The sequence below is a fragment of the Cheilinus undulatus genome, linkage group 15 (genome assembly GCF_018320785.1).
Source record: "Cheilinus undulatus linkage group 15, ASM1832078v1, whole genome shotgun sequence".
In the NCBI taxonomy this organism is placed as follows: Eukaryota; Metazoa; Chordata; class Actinopteri; order Labriformes; family Labridae; genus Cheilinus; species Cheilinus undulatus.
Genome location: NC_054879.1, coordinates 4,260,234 through 4,276,836, shown reverse-complemented (window position 1 = coordinate 4,276,836; position 16,603 = coordinate 4,260,234). Strand labels below are relative to the sequence as shown.

Genomic DNA, 16,603 nt, shown 5'->3' with positions numbered 1-16,603 from the left:
ACAAAGAAGAGGAAGAAGCAGGGACAGTATATCACATTATAATGTGAAATGTTTTTTGTTCTAACAATATATCCTCGTGTTATTACGGGGTAGTATGGATGTAACAGTATCAAAATCTCATGGTACAATTTTACCACTGTGTTAAAAAAAACAAAACAACAAATGAAGGCTTGGGAAAAAAGTGACGTCAGCAATTCAGAAACAATAGTCGCACTTTAGATATTTCTACATGGCAAAAAAGTGCCATAGCTGTGGATTAGGCTTGAAAATACACTTATCCTTTGGTGCCAGTATTTATCCACCACTGAAACTAGATGTAGGTCTTTGCAGACATTCTCACTAAAACGCCTTGTGATCTGTTGATCCTTCACGCTGCTGTGAGGAAGTGGGATTGTGAACACTTCCGTAAGAGTCTTCTGGCCGGGCCAGATTCTACTCCTTACATTTTTGTGCATCTTTTTGGGGTGATGATTTGCCAAGTGTCTTCTCATGAGCCATGTTCCAATACCTTTTTTTCCTTCCTGATACGATTCTGACACCAAGGTGTTGGGTATCGGCCGATACCATGTACTGATCCAGTACCAGTGTGAACTTACTGGACTGGCTGTGCAGATTAGCAAATTATTTCAGACCAATAATTGACTCAGAACATGGCTCAACAAATAGAATCATAATGTACAGCATCTCTGTGACCCTAAAGTTGTTTTCCTGCTGATTAGTGAGTTTTACTGCTAAATATTAAAATAACAATAATACAGGGGGTAGAGGTGTAATGATTCATCAATGTACGCATATCAATTGGTTGAGATTCCCCCACCGCACGCCTGTTGACAGTTTCCACCCCAGGCAGCGTCCTCAACAAGCTAGCTGCAAGCTAGCTAACTAGCAGTAGTGGCTTAAAGTTTTGCGGCTGAGAGAAAGAGGATTTCCTTTCCTCTCTTGGCTGTGTGACAACCTTCAGACAGACGCTGCTTCAGGACGGGTCTCCCCTCTTCGTCTGCAGACTACGAGTACATCTTTATCTGTATATAACCGCCGTAAGAGATCGTTCACGGATAGAAACACTACTGATTATGCCTGAGGTACAGGAGTGCTGTCTGCAGCAGACTGCAGATATACAGAGAGGGAAAAGTCCGCTGCTGCATGTCTCCTCAGATACACTTCTTTTACATCGCCGTCTCATGTTAGATTTATAATGAAACTAGAAAAGCACTCGGACAGCGCAGGCCTTCGCCATTTGCCCTATCTCCTAATAGTAAAAAATCCTTTAAAAAAATTCCTGAATCCAGACGGTGATCTGGATCACTCCCAAAATCTAATCAGTTCTTTCTTTTTTCCATTTCTGACATTTACTGAAAATTTCTTCAAAATCCATCCACAACTTTTTGAGTCATGTTGCTAACAAACAAACTAACTAACAAACAAACTAACTAACAAACGAACAAACCCACCCGATCACATAACCTCCTTGGCGGAGGTAAATATAAGCTGTCCAAACTTAACATGGTTCAAGCTGGACAGCTGTTCTCTGTTTACCCCCAACCCCATCGCTGTTGTTATGAAGCTGCACATCACAGGAGCGTCTTTTATAATAAAACTTTGCTCTAGTATTCTGTCTGACCTTTCCATTTATTAAAATCAAGACTGCAATAAATAAAAACTGATAAAAACCATTATATAACATCATATACCAGAGCTGATATAGAGCAGATATATCTGTCCACATGTGTGTAAATAAGTTTAAGAAAAAAATCTAAAATGGGAACACAGGCCAAACATTTTGATCATTATTATAAAGGGTTGCAGAAAAAGTCCATATCGGTGCTTTAGAGTGATCTGGGGATATGAGGAAATAAAATGTTTGGCGCTGAAAATATTTGCTGTTTTAAATAAAAATGTTTTAACACAAATGTTCATAGTTGTGTTCCTAGTTTATAGGTTATCAGGTCGTTGTTTTTTTTTATCATGATATCATAAAAATATTGTATCTTTGTCCAAAATATCGGTATCATCAAATCTAATGATCAACACCCCTAACCGGGCTGCATCACATCCTCTCTATCGCTCTCCTTTATGCTCTATTCAGGCAGTATGATGTGATGACAGAACAGCCTGCTATTGGCTGACAGAGCTACACAAAGGGTAAACAATATTACAGTTAGCATTCAAGTTAGCATTCAAACTAGCAGTAATAAATTATCGCAAGTGGATTAAAATGGATAAAAAGACGTTGAATATCGTATTTACTGGTGTGGATTTAATCGTTAAAGTCCCCAAAAGTCACACAAGTTCCAGGCTCACAGTAAATGTTGCCCAGGGGATTCAAAGGCATCAACAGTGTCAATGGGACGAAACAACGGCTAGCTTCAAGAAGATAAACAAGTAAGAGGCAGCAATATATGGTTTAAAAGTTATTTAACTTTTGATAAACTGTGTCACTTCTTGTCATGTATGACAGCGTTGGTCTGGAAGGCATTTTAACGATCATATTCAGAGAAAAAATGCCATGCAGCCACCGTTCTTTGCTGCTGCAGAATATAAAGCTAAATCAAATGATACGGGATTATTGCATAAATGTGTTTACTCACCAATACCAATACCTGCATTTTAAGCAGTATCGAATGTCACCTTTTCTCCTTGCTCACAACCAAAATGCTTCCATACGTCAGATTTAAAAGTCACTGTAGCCTCCGTGGTCTCAAAAAGTTCATTTGCTCAGGTGTCCCCATAGGATCCTCCCTCACCACTCATGGTATCCCCCTTTTTACACTGTTAAATCAAGCAAAGCAGGGCACAAAGGATGATGGGTACACAAGGGCTGATGGGGACTGTAGTTACCACTTTCCTTTGCTCTGCTTCGCTAAAAAACTACACTTTTGCCCTGAAGACCTACCATTTGAAACGGTCACATGTCACTGCGATACCGTGGTATTATTGCTGCTGTTACAGCTCTGTGTGGTTTTATTCTTTTATGTTTACAGTAAAAACATGAAAAACTGTCAAGGTAATGATGTAATGAAGATGTAATGAAACGATGGACAGAGTAGCAGTGACCATAAAACTGTAACAAAAGCCTCACAGTGCTTTGGATCACAGCATCCCCAGTCCAGATACAGCTGAGACTATGTGGCTTGTATCCATGGTGCCTGCTCTGTCCATCCAGCTGATCAATAAGAAACAATGCTACCTCCAGAGGGTTGGACTGATTCTTCCTTCTGTATAGACCCATGCTTTTTCAAATCCTTCAGAGCATCCGTATACTAATGACAATGTTATCGTCCAACAGTAACAACAAAATCCCACCAAGTCTCATCCATAGCATGAAGTGTAACTTAATCAAGCTGCATAAATAAACCACTTCCTTCAGTTTATCCACTCTCTGCTACTCTGCACACCATTTCATCCCGTCCTCATTACAACATTACTTTGACACTTTTCATGTTTTAAGAAGAAACTTATTACATTTTTGCATTAAAATGATAATGTTTTTACAATGATGAAAGGAATACCATGTTATTTTGTGAAAATATAACAACAAACGTTTCATGTTATGACCAGGTGCTGATCCAAATCTTTTTTGGTGTGGCAGAAAAACGTTCCTGTTTTTGGCTCTCCCTCATCAAACTCATCAAATACACAATCCAACAACTCCAAAATGCTCTCATGGACAAGTTGTGACCTACACATTCACCACGCTATGAAATAATCATGGAACGTTACGAGATGGAGATGTTTTAAAGCTAAATGCACAGCCGGAACTACCAAGTTACTACGACACTGCAACAGGCGTGCACTGTGTCACTCCACCGAGTGGTTTACTTGGAAAGTAGTCCTGAGTATTTGCTTCATGTGTCGTAATGTTACATAATTAAACGTTATTATTTCATAGCATGGTGAATGTGCAGGTCACAACTTGTGCACGAGAGCGTTTTGGAGTTGTTGGATTGTGTATTTGATGAGTTTAATGTGGGAAAGCCAAAAATACCGTCTGTCTCCATTGAGTTGGCACAGCAGCTGTGAACTCGGCAGTGCTGATCTAAAAATAGCTTGCACGGACAACTAAAGGTAACGAACCTATTACTAAGACTATAGGAATTATGACAATGGGCAAATTTGCCAAAATGTTGAAGTACCCCTTTAAATCACAATATGGCCTGATGCAATGATAGAATCACAGACAGTGCAATATTCCTTTAACCTGAAGTATGTTGAAATACCAGTTTAATACATGTTTTTTTTCTGGAGCAGAGATTTTATGCCCTACTTATGATACAAACATTTAAGTGTCTTAAAAAAAAAATTCTTAATGAGAGTGACACAAAAATGATCATTCCCTTCAATATAGCGATCGAATTTGATATTTACTTTTGCTCAAATTTGATATTAGCCACAATAATTGCAATTAGATATTTTGTTGACTTATTAATTCCTAGTTTAATGAATTATATATTGTACTAGTTATGATATATAATTATTGATTGCATTTGTTGAAAAATGACATAAGATAGGGAACCTAAAATATTGCATATTAAATTGCAATCCCAAAATAAGTAAAAATAATCATAATTAGATTATCATCAAAAATTGTTCAGCCCTAGTAGAAATAATCAAGCCCTCAACCAAAAGCAGTGAATAATAATGATCAAAATAACAGGTAAGCAGTACAAACCTGAGATACAGCAACAGAAGCCTCAACAGGCAGCCACCATGACAAGATGCCCTGTAAGAATTAATAAAATCAAGCGTTTCTTTGGCTTTTAAAGTGTTATGAAGTAATGTAAGACCTCATCTAAAAATACCAATAACATGGCTGCAGTCATGTTTTATTTAATAAAGACATTTCAATGTGGAAATTCTGCATATTGTAGCTTTAAAATGCAGCGCTGAAGCCAAATTCCACAGAGAGAGATGGTTGAGTGGTTTATTCTTTCTTTCTTTCTTTATTCTGACGCATGTTTCATGGTGCCTCAGATGTTAAGGTGTGACCCAGTGAGCCTATGTGTACTTCCTGTGAACAAAGCTCTTCCAGCCATGTCGCTGTGTGTGGGTGTCAGCCTGCTAAATGTGGCATAGAGGCTGTGGTGTCAGGGCCAGTGGCTTCCCCATGGAGTCCAGATTTTGACCCTATGTGCACTGCCAAATGTACTGACAGCCTTACCGCCCCCCACCTCTCCCCTCATGCTTGCTGCATGATTAGAGATAAAAGTCTTCCTATTAATTTACTTTTGCTTTTGTTTTCTTTGTGTGCCCCTTGTGGTTTCACTTATTTTGGCTGCGGGGAACGTGTGAAAAAAATCTTTAATGAATCCTTTTGTTTTTCAGGTGTCGTACATTTATTCATTAGCTGTTTTTGAGGACTACCTATATGCCACCCACTCTGACCATTCCAAAGGGACATCCTCTGCAGAGCTCCTACAGATCCACAGGTTCAACGTCACAGCAGAGGGCAGGACTCTAGCCAGCCTGGGGAAAGCTAGAAAACTCCGCGTTTACCACAAACTCACTCAGCCAAAAGGTAAAGGGCATTTCCAGTAAGTTAACATATGTTGGTAAGTGCCAGTCTTCTACGTCTTGAAATCCATACGCTTAAGTTATGTTATTACAGAATGAGGATGCTACATACAGTGTTATTGAATTTTTTGTTTATCCTCTCTGATTTCTTCCACAGTCAGGAGTCATGCATGTGAAATTGTGTCTTATGGAAAGCCTGGTGGGTGTTCCCATATCTGCCTCCTAAGTGGCAGCTACAAGTCCAGAACTTGCCGCTGTCGTACCGGCTTCAGCCTGGGCTCTGACGGACAGACCTGTAAAAGTCAGTACATCTTTAATCATTGACATAAAGGATGCATCATTGGGCATAATTTATAATTTTGGTTATCAACTAAGTGGCTCCAATTCCTAAGAAACAGTCTTGACCTATGATAGGAGGTGATGTTATGCATCAGCACTGCTTCTGCTATTGACATACGCCTGAAAGGGTTCAGTGTCATTCTGAAAATGGGAAGGGATACAAATGCTTTAGCTGCAGACCTACAGTGATGAAGATGAGTGCTGGTGGACACCGACCAATTTGAAAGTGACGTTCCACTATCGACTCATTGCCAGCCTGATGGATTATTGTCATAATGAGGTTTTAAGTTTGTCTGCATTTGCTGGCTTGTCTGATCAATTGCTGGACATTGTGTTGTTGACAATAAAAGCAGTAGATCAAATTAATGACACGATCTGAGGGCCCGCCACTTTTCGATCGGGGTAACGAAGCATTGGGAGGCCTGGCATGACACGTTTGATTTATTCCCCCCTCATAGATGTTCTGATGACACCAGCTATCTCTGTCTTGCTTGCACTTTCCTCTCCCTAAACATAATGAGATTCGGTACTAAATGGTAGTGCTTCTTCATACAGCAGTCACTGTGGGGTTTGATATCTGGGTCTCTTGCAATGCTTAATTGTCTCCTGGGTAGTAGGTCTCTCCCTCACAGAATGATAAATTGAAGTGAGGCATGTGTGGTCCTCACCCCCAGCATCCCAGTCTCCTGGGTAGGTGCTGAGAGCGAGAAGAGGTCTGCATCTCTCACTGGAAGCCCTCCTTCATTCCTCCTTTCCCTCTCTGGAGGATCCCAAAGGGTTCGAGAACATATAGCCCCCTGAGTGGCTTCTGGGCCGCTGAGGAGTTGCCTCAGCTTTCTAGGCCTCTGTTTGCCTTTCTACACAGGCACTATTATATTTAAAATCAGAAACAGTGTTACGAGCCAAGGTAAGTGTTGCCATTGTCTGTTTGCTCAAGCATTTTCCTTCTACTGTTAGGACAGCTTTGAAGCAGGCATGATTGAAGGTGGAGACTATAGTCATTGGCACTGATTACTGGCTCTATTAAGCTGAATGGATGGGCCTAGTTCTGGCTCACATATAAGAACAATGTGGTTGGTAAAAGGGTTTAATGCTGGGATCAGCACTGATGAATTGGACCAATTAAGTGACAATAACAGTAAAAAAAGGTCTGTCCTTTCTTGCCTCGTAGAGCCCAAAAACGATCTCTTCCTTTTCTACGGTAAGGGCCGTCCTGGAGTAATCCGAGGCCTTGATATGAATATCAAATCCAGCGATGAACACATGGTGCCAATCGAGGACCTGGTCAACCCTCGTGCCATCGACTTCTATGCAGAATCAGGACATATCTATTTTGCTGACACAACCAGTTTCCTTATTGGAAGGCAGAAAATTGATGGAAGCAATAGAGAAACAATACTCAAAGATGGTGAGTCTAATTCCTCTTTTATGTAACTGCATCATTTTCACCCTTATAGAAAAAGAAATAAATCAGGAATTTATTTACTAAATTTATAGAGGGCTGAAACCATTCAAACTTTGGCTCATGCTTTTACATTTGACCTCATTTGTAAAAATACAAAATTATCAATTATCGTCAGTAGCAGTGTACCTTACATTTTTTGCGATATCCCATTTAATTGGTCTGTAGTGACTCCATTCATGAATGCTATTTTTTTCATGTACATCAAACAGATATCACTGTTTTGTTTTGAACTGCCAAAAAGTTTTTTTTCCTGAATTTTCTTCTGTTGGTTCTGTTTTAGAACTTGACAATGTTGAAGGAATCTCAGTGGACTGGATTGGAAATAACTTGTATTGGACCAATGATGGCTACAGAAAGACAATCAGTGTTGCCAGACTGGAGAGAGCCTCCCAGACCAGGAAGACTTTGTTGGAAGGGAATATGTCACATCCACGGGCCATTGTGGTCGATCCTCTTAACAGGTCAGGAAAAGACAACATTCTTTTGAAACGTATTGTATGAGAGAGAGACTGACCTGGAGAATCCTTTTAGCCAGCAGCAGTTCTTTGCAGAATATTTGTATCAGGTACATCAGAATTATTCATGGTTTTCAAAATTATTTACAAATAAACCTGAAAAGTGTTGATTGCACATGCATTCACCCCCTTTACTGTGAAATCCCCAAGTAAAATCCAATACAACCAGTGGCCTTCAGGGGTCAGATAATTAGTAAATGGAGTCCACCTGACAGTCACCAAGTTAGACATGAATCTTAATATGAGGGTGCAACAAGCTTTATGCTATAAAGGAGGAGGCTGGGGTGGAGGGGATTAAGCTTTGCTAGCAGCAGTGTGGTGCATCTGCAGTAATGCATGCAGGAGTTAGTGAGAAGTGCGTCATATTTAAATGGCCCACTGTGTTGAGAGAAAGAGTTGTGATTGGCTGTGGGAGCTGGGACGTGATAATTGGGAACTAACGCTAGGCTTAATTTAAAGTATCTTCAGTCATTGTACAGTTAAATCAATGATGCATTGTTGTACAAATTCTAAAGGCACACCTAGACTTGCCTTAAGGCACACCGGTGTACCTTGCCACACCATTTGAGAACCACTGCACTTTGTGTATATGCAATAGATGACTGCTTTGTTCTCCTTATTATTACTTGTGTCAGAGTAAAATGTATTTTGCACCTTCAAAGCACTGTGCGTTTTGTCTTTATCATATAGTAAATAGATCATTAAGGCCAATTTGAACTCTAGTTGATAACACTACAAAATGTGAACAGTTCAAATTGAATACTTATGCAAGGCACTGTATACTGCTCATCCAGAAACCATCAGTTAACTGGTTGGGTCATGAGTTCAGTCAGTTATAAAAGTAATTTAAGTATGATGTCAAAGTTTCTTTGTCTGGCATGCACACAGGATTGCAAAAATGGATTTGTGCTAGATTACACCTCAGGCTGTGTGTCTGGTTTGTACATGTTTTATTATAGTTCAATTTGTTCACTTAGGTTTAAAAGCATTTTCAGAAAGTTCAACATCAATTTATAACAAAAACTGATATATGCAGCAGTTTCATGACTTTTTTGTTTCATTACTGCTTCAGATACTTATGTGGAGACTTTATTAATTTTCATCCAGCCTGATATAAATGTAAATGCAAATATCAATCTGAAAGAATGAGACATTCCCCCAAACAAATAACCAGATCCCAGTTATGAAAGCCATAGTCTACTTTCCCAAGATAGATTCTATTAACTGTATAGAGGAGGTCTTAGACATACAGTATCATTGAGTTTCTTAAGGATCGCAAGGATTATCACTTAAGGCTAAAATCGTATTAACTCTCTGCAAATCCATAGCAGAAATGAGAGTCTGAGTTTCTCTAATGCATTCCCATAAAATGCTGTCTTACTGCTTTAAGATCATGCAACAAACCAACCCTTTTCGTTTTGTTATGGAACTGTGATTTGTTTTATGTTGTAATTACACCGACTCACTTCTTCAAATTGATGCCCCATATGCATCATACTAGAAGTCCAAGGATTTAAGAATGTATCACTTTGGTATAAACTAAAGCACATCTCCCGACACAAGAAAAAGAAAAAGAAACAGCTGTTGTGAAGACAAATCCATAAATTATTCAGACTAATAAGTAAGTAGCCTTCTAGCCTTTTCTTCAGCATTTAAGCCCTGACATAAATACTGTAACAGGAATGTTGGGGGTGGGAAATATCATATCACTTTTTTGTATGAGGATTAATAACTTTAACTCCAACCCTCCTACTGGCAGCACAAGTGATTAGGAAAGCTAGTTTTGGGCTTCAGAGGTAGCATTCAACCTGAAACCGGCAGTTCTTTGATCTCTATCTGCTCTGCTGGAAGGGTCTCTTCAGGTAAAATGGATGCACCTCTCCTACTGATTTCCGTGCTGCATACTCACTACCTTATTTTCTGCTCTGTTTGCATCCTCTAGCCTGTGTTGAGATGATAAGGATGACTTAACAGTAGTCTATCTTTGCTGCATAAGGAATCCCGTATATGTATGCACATTAAAAATCCTCGCAAAAATATGACTTGACTTGAGTGGTGTAGCTCGGCTATTTGGGTTTATAAGCTTGCATTGTTTTTTAACGAAGCTGTTGTCACTCAAAGATAAAGATTGACATGTCTGTATCAATCATCCAGGCATGTTCATTTATTATTGTTATTTTTTGATTGCATATTCAAAACCCTAATGATATTCATGTTGTTCATTTTCTTTATATTGTGATTACCTTTTAATTCATCTTAGGCTACATGAGTACATTTATTCTGCAAAAGATAAAGTACCAGCTTAACACAAGGTTGATAATAGTTCTCACATTTATTTTATTTATTGTATCACTTAAGGGTTAGAGCTGTTGCTTTTCAGCAAATTACTGAAGAATAACACCACATGTACTATGTCCATGTCTTTATTTTACCTATTTAATGCAACAAACTGCACATAAAGAATATGAATAATCAAAATAAATGAATCTAAATGACAAAGTTAATGCTTAAATTATAATTATGATAGTAGTTCTTTATTCAATTGAAGGAATATGTTTTTACTTGTATCTGAAAAGTGCAAACATGGTGTCCGTCAGTCCATCTGACTAGGTTTAGTGTACGTATAAATGTGTGTATCTGCATAGGAGTGCAGAGATTGGCTGAATAATTCATGAGGCCGTAACGAAACTACTTTAACACAGAGGGAGTCTTCATTCACCTCCATATCCTATTCTGTTTCATCTTCCCTTAGCCAGCCTTCTATCATTGATGAGCAACAGGGGCCACATGGCTCAGTCAGCAGCGCTCAAACAGAGCAAATCCCCTGAGCATGGTTACTAGAGAACAGATCATGTCAAATAGTTGACCCAATCATGTTTCAAATACTATAGGCCCACTGAGAGTTGCATTCTTAGCACACACATGGTACAATGGAAACTTTTTTTTTTTTTTTTTTTTAGTGTGGAAGATAGGACTCCTTGATAGGCAGTTATGTCTTAAGATAGGACTCGTGTTTAAATGCAAGGATGTTTCTTTTTTTGTATGGGAAATCAGGTTTCCAATTTAGTTCAATTTAATTTGGGAACACACATGACATGTAGTGAAAAGCAATCAGTGCGGGTTGAGTTGTCTTTTATGTTCCTCGTATGAATCAAAACCACATATAAAAGATTCAAGGCATGTCTCCCAGGAGTCAACAAAAGCAGAACCCACATTGTAAATTTCACTGTGGTATGAGTACATCATCCTGAGAGAAGCCTGCTGAAACACGCTGTCAAACATGCTCTGATTGATATTTCAAAGCAGGAAGCTTATGAAGGGAACAACAAGTACAACCACGTCACATCAGTGCGTCATGACGTGATGGCAGGGATGAATGAGGAGCAGGCGGCTGAGATACACTACCTTTCTCTGAGTGGCGGATATGATCAGTGTTCATCTAGATCTGAGTTTGATCTATTGATCTGACTCAGAACCAGAGTCAGGCAAGGCAGGTGTATTTATAAAGCACTATTCATACACAGAGCAATTCAAAGTGCTTTACATGGTAAAAAGTGGGACACTCAAAACATTCAGATCATGAAAGGGCATATGATATAAGCAACAACAGGACATTTAAACCTGAAATACATTAAACTGTATTCCTAAGAAGAAAGAGATGTGCAACTGGGAAAAAAAATACATTACAATACCCAAAAATCACCCAATCACCCAAAAAGACAGACATATATCACTTAGCAAAGATAACACATTAAATTACAAATAAATCAAAATGTAGGAACAAAAAAAGAAGCATGTCATCAGGCATAGTTAAGATGCTGACATATAAAATATAATAAAATCAAAGATGAGGGGAAAAAAGTGTTATAAAATGAGTAATTTCAATAGTCAATGCAATAATTGTTGTTATTTCCATGTTTTTAGCTGGATGTACTGGACGGATTGGGAAGAGGATGAGGTCAATGACAGCATAGGTCGGATAGAGAAAGCCTGGATGGATGGATCAAACCGGCGCATTTTTGTCACCTCTAACATGCTTTGGCCTAATGGTCTAACCTTGGACCACAGCACCAGCACCATGTACTGGTGTGATGCCTACTATGATCATATCGAGAAGATTCATCTGAATGGGACAGGAAGAATGGTGAGTTTATGTATGAAGGTCAGTCTGAATGGTCAAAGATATATACATTTGTTATGATTTAATTGCAGTACTTTTCCCCCCAAAAAGCTGGTAACTTAAGCATGGAAAACAGCAACAAATTATTTTTCTCTGATTAAGTTAAATGTGTCATTTGATGAGAAACATGCAACACACAACCCATCAGCAGTCACTGCCATCTATTTAGTTCAGGTCAAACCAGAGGTTAGCATTTAACATCTTCCTGGCAATATTAACTTTTCTGTGGGGTGTTTGCCAAAATAACATTATGATTCAGATTTGTGAAAATTCAAGCTTTGTCAGGCCTCTCTGTCACCGGAAAAGAAAACAACTGGTACATTGCATTTTTTTAATGGAGTTTGGTTAGACTGATGAATCTGTCTGCTTATTGGCTTCATACATACTTTAGCGTAAAGAGATGCGTTACTCAAAGAGGAATTTTTGATCGATAACGGATTATCAGCTGTCCCTTAACGCAGCTGTAAAGATGTATACTCCAAATCCTGCAGATGTGTGAATGGATGATACAGGGCAAACCCTTATCAGTGAATATTATCACCCCTTTGTACAGCGTCTGCATCTATTTCTAGGATCTGTTGAGTCTCTTTTCTCAGAATGGAAGGCTCCCTCTGCCCCTCTGTTAATCTCTGGTATAATCATTTAGGTAAACTAGCCGCACTGGAGGGTCTATCATTAGACTTATTAACAGAACAGAATACTTTAGTTTGAAGTGGGAATGATATCTGTCAAGAATTAGTGATGCAAACTGAGGTGTGGGGGATTGGAATAGCTTTAGGAATCTTGTCATCAACGGACATCTGGTAAACCCTTCCCCTGGGGTCTACGTAGAAGAGAAATTTATTTACTCTGCTTCATGTCATGCTGATGTGCCCATCGTTGCCAAGCTTTGATTTTAACCTTTTCAGAATTATTTATTGTTTGTTTTGTTCCTCTTTCCCCTTTTGTCTTTTCAAGCCTGTTTTTTTTTTCAGATTTTTTGATGTGTATACAGTTCTGTGCAGAAGTTTTAGTCATGTTTGGGCCAAAATTTGAGGCTGAAGTAAGGCATGTAATGGCGAGTACCGTAAAATACAAAATAATAGCCCGGGCGTTAATTTGTTTCAATCACTGAGCAGACCAGGCATTTATTTGGGAATTCCTTTCTAACAAAAATCTTGCTTGGCAAAAAAAATGGAAAAATATGGTAAATTTAATCCAGCTGTTTATTTACACCAGTATAAATATCACCTTTACATTTTTAAGACAAGATTACAGTACCATAGTTATACTTTTTCTTCTTCTTTCAACTCTAAACACCTTAAATACTGGTAAGAAACTACACAAACACAAAGCTTATACTGGTGAGCAAGGTAAAAGGTAAATAATATAAGGCCAAACGCTGAACAATAACGGCCGAATCCTGGATCGCTGCAACGGGGCCCTGGGACATGAGAAAACCAGCAAGGGACGGGGGTGCCCCAGCCAATAAGGAAGCTAGTACTCTCAGCCAATCAGGCTCAGAGGGAGCGTTCCTATTGGCCGCTGTAGCTTCCGTATCTCAGCTCAGTGAGAAGTTGATTCAATGGCGGAATTACGGCGGTGTTTGGTCCTGTGTAGAATTTGTTCATGATGAGATGAAGTGTTTTCTTGCCTGTGATTCGGCCGTTGATTTCAGTGGAAAAGCAGAGCAAAATCCCTCCACAAGTGCTTTGCCACCGTCAGTATTCAATTCAGCGGATATTTTCATCTGCGAGGAGGCACGTAAAGAGAGGGGCAGTGCTACGGAGCTCAAACAGTCAAACTATGAGTTAAACACAGAGAAGAACAGGAATGGAGGGGGAGTTGAGAGTTGGTTCGAAACGATTCTCATCTCAGTCACATACCCGAGCTTGAGATAAATTACACCCGGCGTTTATTTGGAACAGGCGTTTATTTATCAAAATGTACTGCTACACCCGGTTAATTGGGACCCGAAGATTAATTGGTATTTTACAGTACACCCACTTGAGGGCCCCATTGGGCAGGAATGAGGAATGACACAACCCAGGTAATGCTCTGGATGTCTTTGTAAATTACCAAGGGCATGGGAAAATAATTTGATGAAAACAAAACAAAAAGCACAGCTTTAGGGCGGAGTTATGGGTAGATGTGGCGCTTAAACATAGCCTAGGGTACTGTTAGGGCAGGTAGAAGGGTTGCCACAACCCCCTGTTTGTCGTGTGTATGTTCTAAGCACCTGAAAACTGTTGGTGGTTGCTGGGCATATTACCAGGGGTGCAAAAGCTCAGACAAAAGAAAAGCTGTTAAGCTGGACCTTGGCTGCTGAGCGACACATGTACATGTCAAATGTGTCGACACTGACTCTGGCCGCCCTCCCTCTTCAGCTCGGGGTTGTGGAACATCAGGACCTTTGAAGAACTGTTAGGGCTCTACATGCCTAAAACTTCTGCACAGTACTGTATTTTCTTTCTTTTATATTGTATAAAAGTACTAAATATTGATAGAATAACTACTGTCTGTCACATAATTTCAATAAAATGATCATCATAAAAAATAAATAACATATATTCTTTTTGCTGACAAGCTCTAAAAAAGTTCTTAAAACATTACAATTATGCTTTTGTCACTGAAGCTGATGAAAGACATTGTGGGATAACAAAAAGAAGCTGTTATCCCGAATGACAAAAAAACTTTGCAGTTTTAAAAGCAATATATATAGCCACCTATCAAAACTACGGCCTTGATCCTCAACATTTTAGTGTCTTCTTTCACATTAGATATGCCAATTTCAAATGAAACAACAGTATTTATTTGTTTTTAGTGTTGACCTGTATGACACAGGATTTTGTGTCACGTTGTACCAGTCACTGAAAAGGTCAAATTATGAATATTTTCAGGGTCTTTAAAAAAACTCCTTTTTGATGCAACTTCATGTCACATGACGATGAGAATCGCTCCTGATTGTCTGTTATCGCGAGTGACATTGGCGTAAATCCCAGTGTTGGGACAAAAGTATTTCACACATAAAAATGAAATGAAGTGCAGTATTCTCACGATATGATTTATACATACTTGTAAACAACCACACATTTATGCCCAATGGGTAAATTTAAAGTTTCATTGAGAGTTTTAAGGTTTTTGGAGCATTTTTGCATCTTGATTTTAGGTGCAGACAGTTATCCTAGTGAAATTTTGACAGTTTTGAGCACCATAGATCCTCAAATTTCTATTACTCATAATATATTCTACTAGTATTCAAAAAGGGGGAGGGCAATTAAAGCGTATAATGTACTTTTAGTTTATAAGTATAGATTTTTATATTCAAAATATATGTTTTGGATACCAAAATGGACACATCACGTCATTGACCCATTATCAGACATTTCTGCTTTCATCAAATGACCAAGATAACTGGAGCATTTACAAACTTCAACAAATGTCTCATGGTTTTATTCTGACATTTCAAACTTTAGTTCATCCCATCACTTTCCTAATCATTATTCTTCCTTCTGATTTGAAAAAAACGACACCTCATGAATGCTAGGAGGAATTATTTTGGCCCAAATATTCACTCTGAATTCAAGAAGAACTGATAAAGTTTTGGGCTTGTTGCTCCAAAGTCACTGGGAGATGATGCCATGTCTGCAATGCCTAGGAAGAACCTCACTTGGTCCAATTATTGTATTTGATTTTAATCCATAAGAGAGAACATTATGATTATGGGACAATCTCCCCTCTCTCTACTCCTGCAGAGCTTTTGTTCTGCTTTCATTTTGTTGCAGAATGTGAAGTTTAACTGGAATGGTGTGAGGATTGATAACAATGTAAGGCAGTAATTGCTGTTCATATAGCTGTCGTCTTTATTTGACATTTTATCAGTGGCTGACTTTTGAAGTCAGATCAATATTGTCTGATTGTTACAGGGTCCAACACTGATTTCTCAGTTCTAGGAATGATAAAATGTTAATGTGCAAAGCAGTGAAATGATTGAAACTGCTCCTCTTCCCACAACAACTGCCAACAAGACAGCCCTTCATCCTCAATTGCTCCTGTCTACTCCGGTTGTGCTGGCATATTAAGCTAATGAATTATTTGCAAATGCTATTTAATCAATGCCAAGATTCTAGCAAACATTATTATAGGCAGACAGCTCTGTATGAATAAATTTGAGCAAAGAAATTGAATCACATTCATCATATACTGTGATCATTTCTAGTTCCATACTCTTACAGCTGTTTGAACTGATTGATTTCTTTTGTTGTGCCTGTTCATGGCTCCTCTGATTTTTTGATTACACTGCATGTTTGCTTCATGTTGCAGGTGGTGTACAATGGAAAAGAGCTGAACCATCCATTTGGAATCTCTCATTATCGTAATTTTATTTTTTGGACGGAGTATATGAATGCCTCTGTATTCCAGTTGGACTTGTCCACCGGTGATGTCACTCTGCTTCGAAGCGAGAGACCACCACTGTTTGGCCTGCGTGTCTATGACGCACAGAATCAGCAAGGTTGGCTGCTTTTCCTTCATGCGCTCTTCATCCAGTGATGAGGCATAGCTCTCCTTTCAGAAGGGGCTGTGCTGCACCAGAAATAGAGCCACTCTCTGTTG

The 16,603-nt window shown here is 38.9% G+C and overlaps 1 protein-coding gene across 1 annotated transcript in view; it reads left to right on the top strand.

Moving 5' to 3' along the window:
* The window catches only part of lrp1bb (low density lipoprotein receptor-related protein 1Bb), a 245,433-nt gene that overhangs the window by 30,992 nt on the left and 197,838 nt on the right, over nucleotides 1–16,603 (top strand). The window contains exons 7-12 of the mRNA XM_041807111.1: nucleotides 5,323–5,515; nucleotides 5,669–5,812; nucleotides 7,022–7,258; nucleotides 7,596–7,776; nucleotides 11,755–11,974; nucleotides 16,313–16,502. Coding sequence (XP_041663045.1) covers nucleotides 5,323–5,515; nucleotides 5,669–5,812; nucleotides 7,022–7,258; nucleotides 7,596–7,776; nucleotides 11,755–11,974; nucleotides 16,313–16,502 — 1,165 coding nt within the window. The remainder of the gene's footprint in view (nucleotides 1–5,322; nucleotides 5,516–5,668; nucleotides 5,813–7,021; nucleotides 7,259–7,595; nucleotides 7,777–11,754; nucleotides 11,975–16,312; nucleotides 16,503–16,603) is intronic.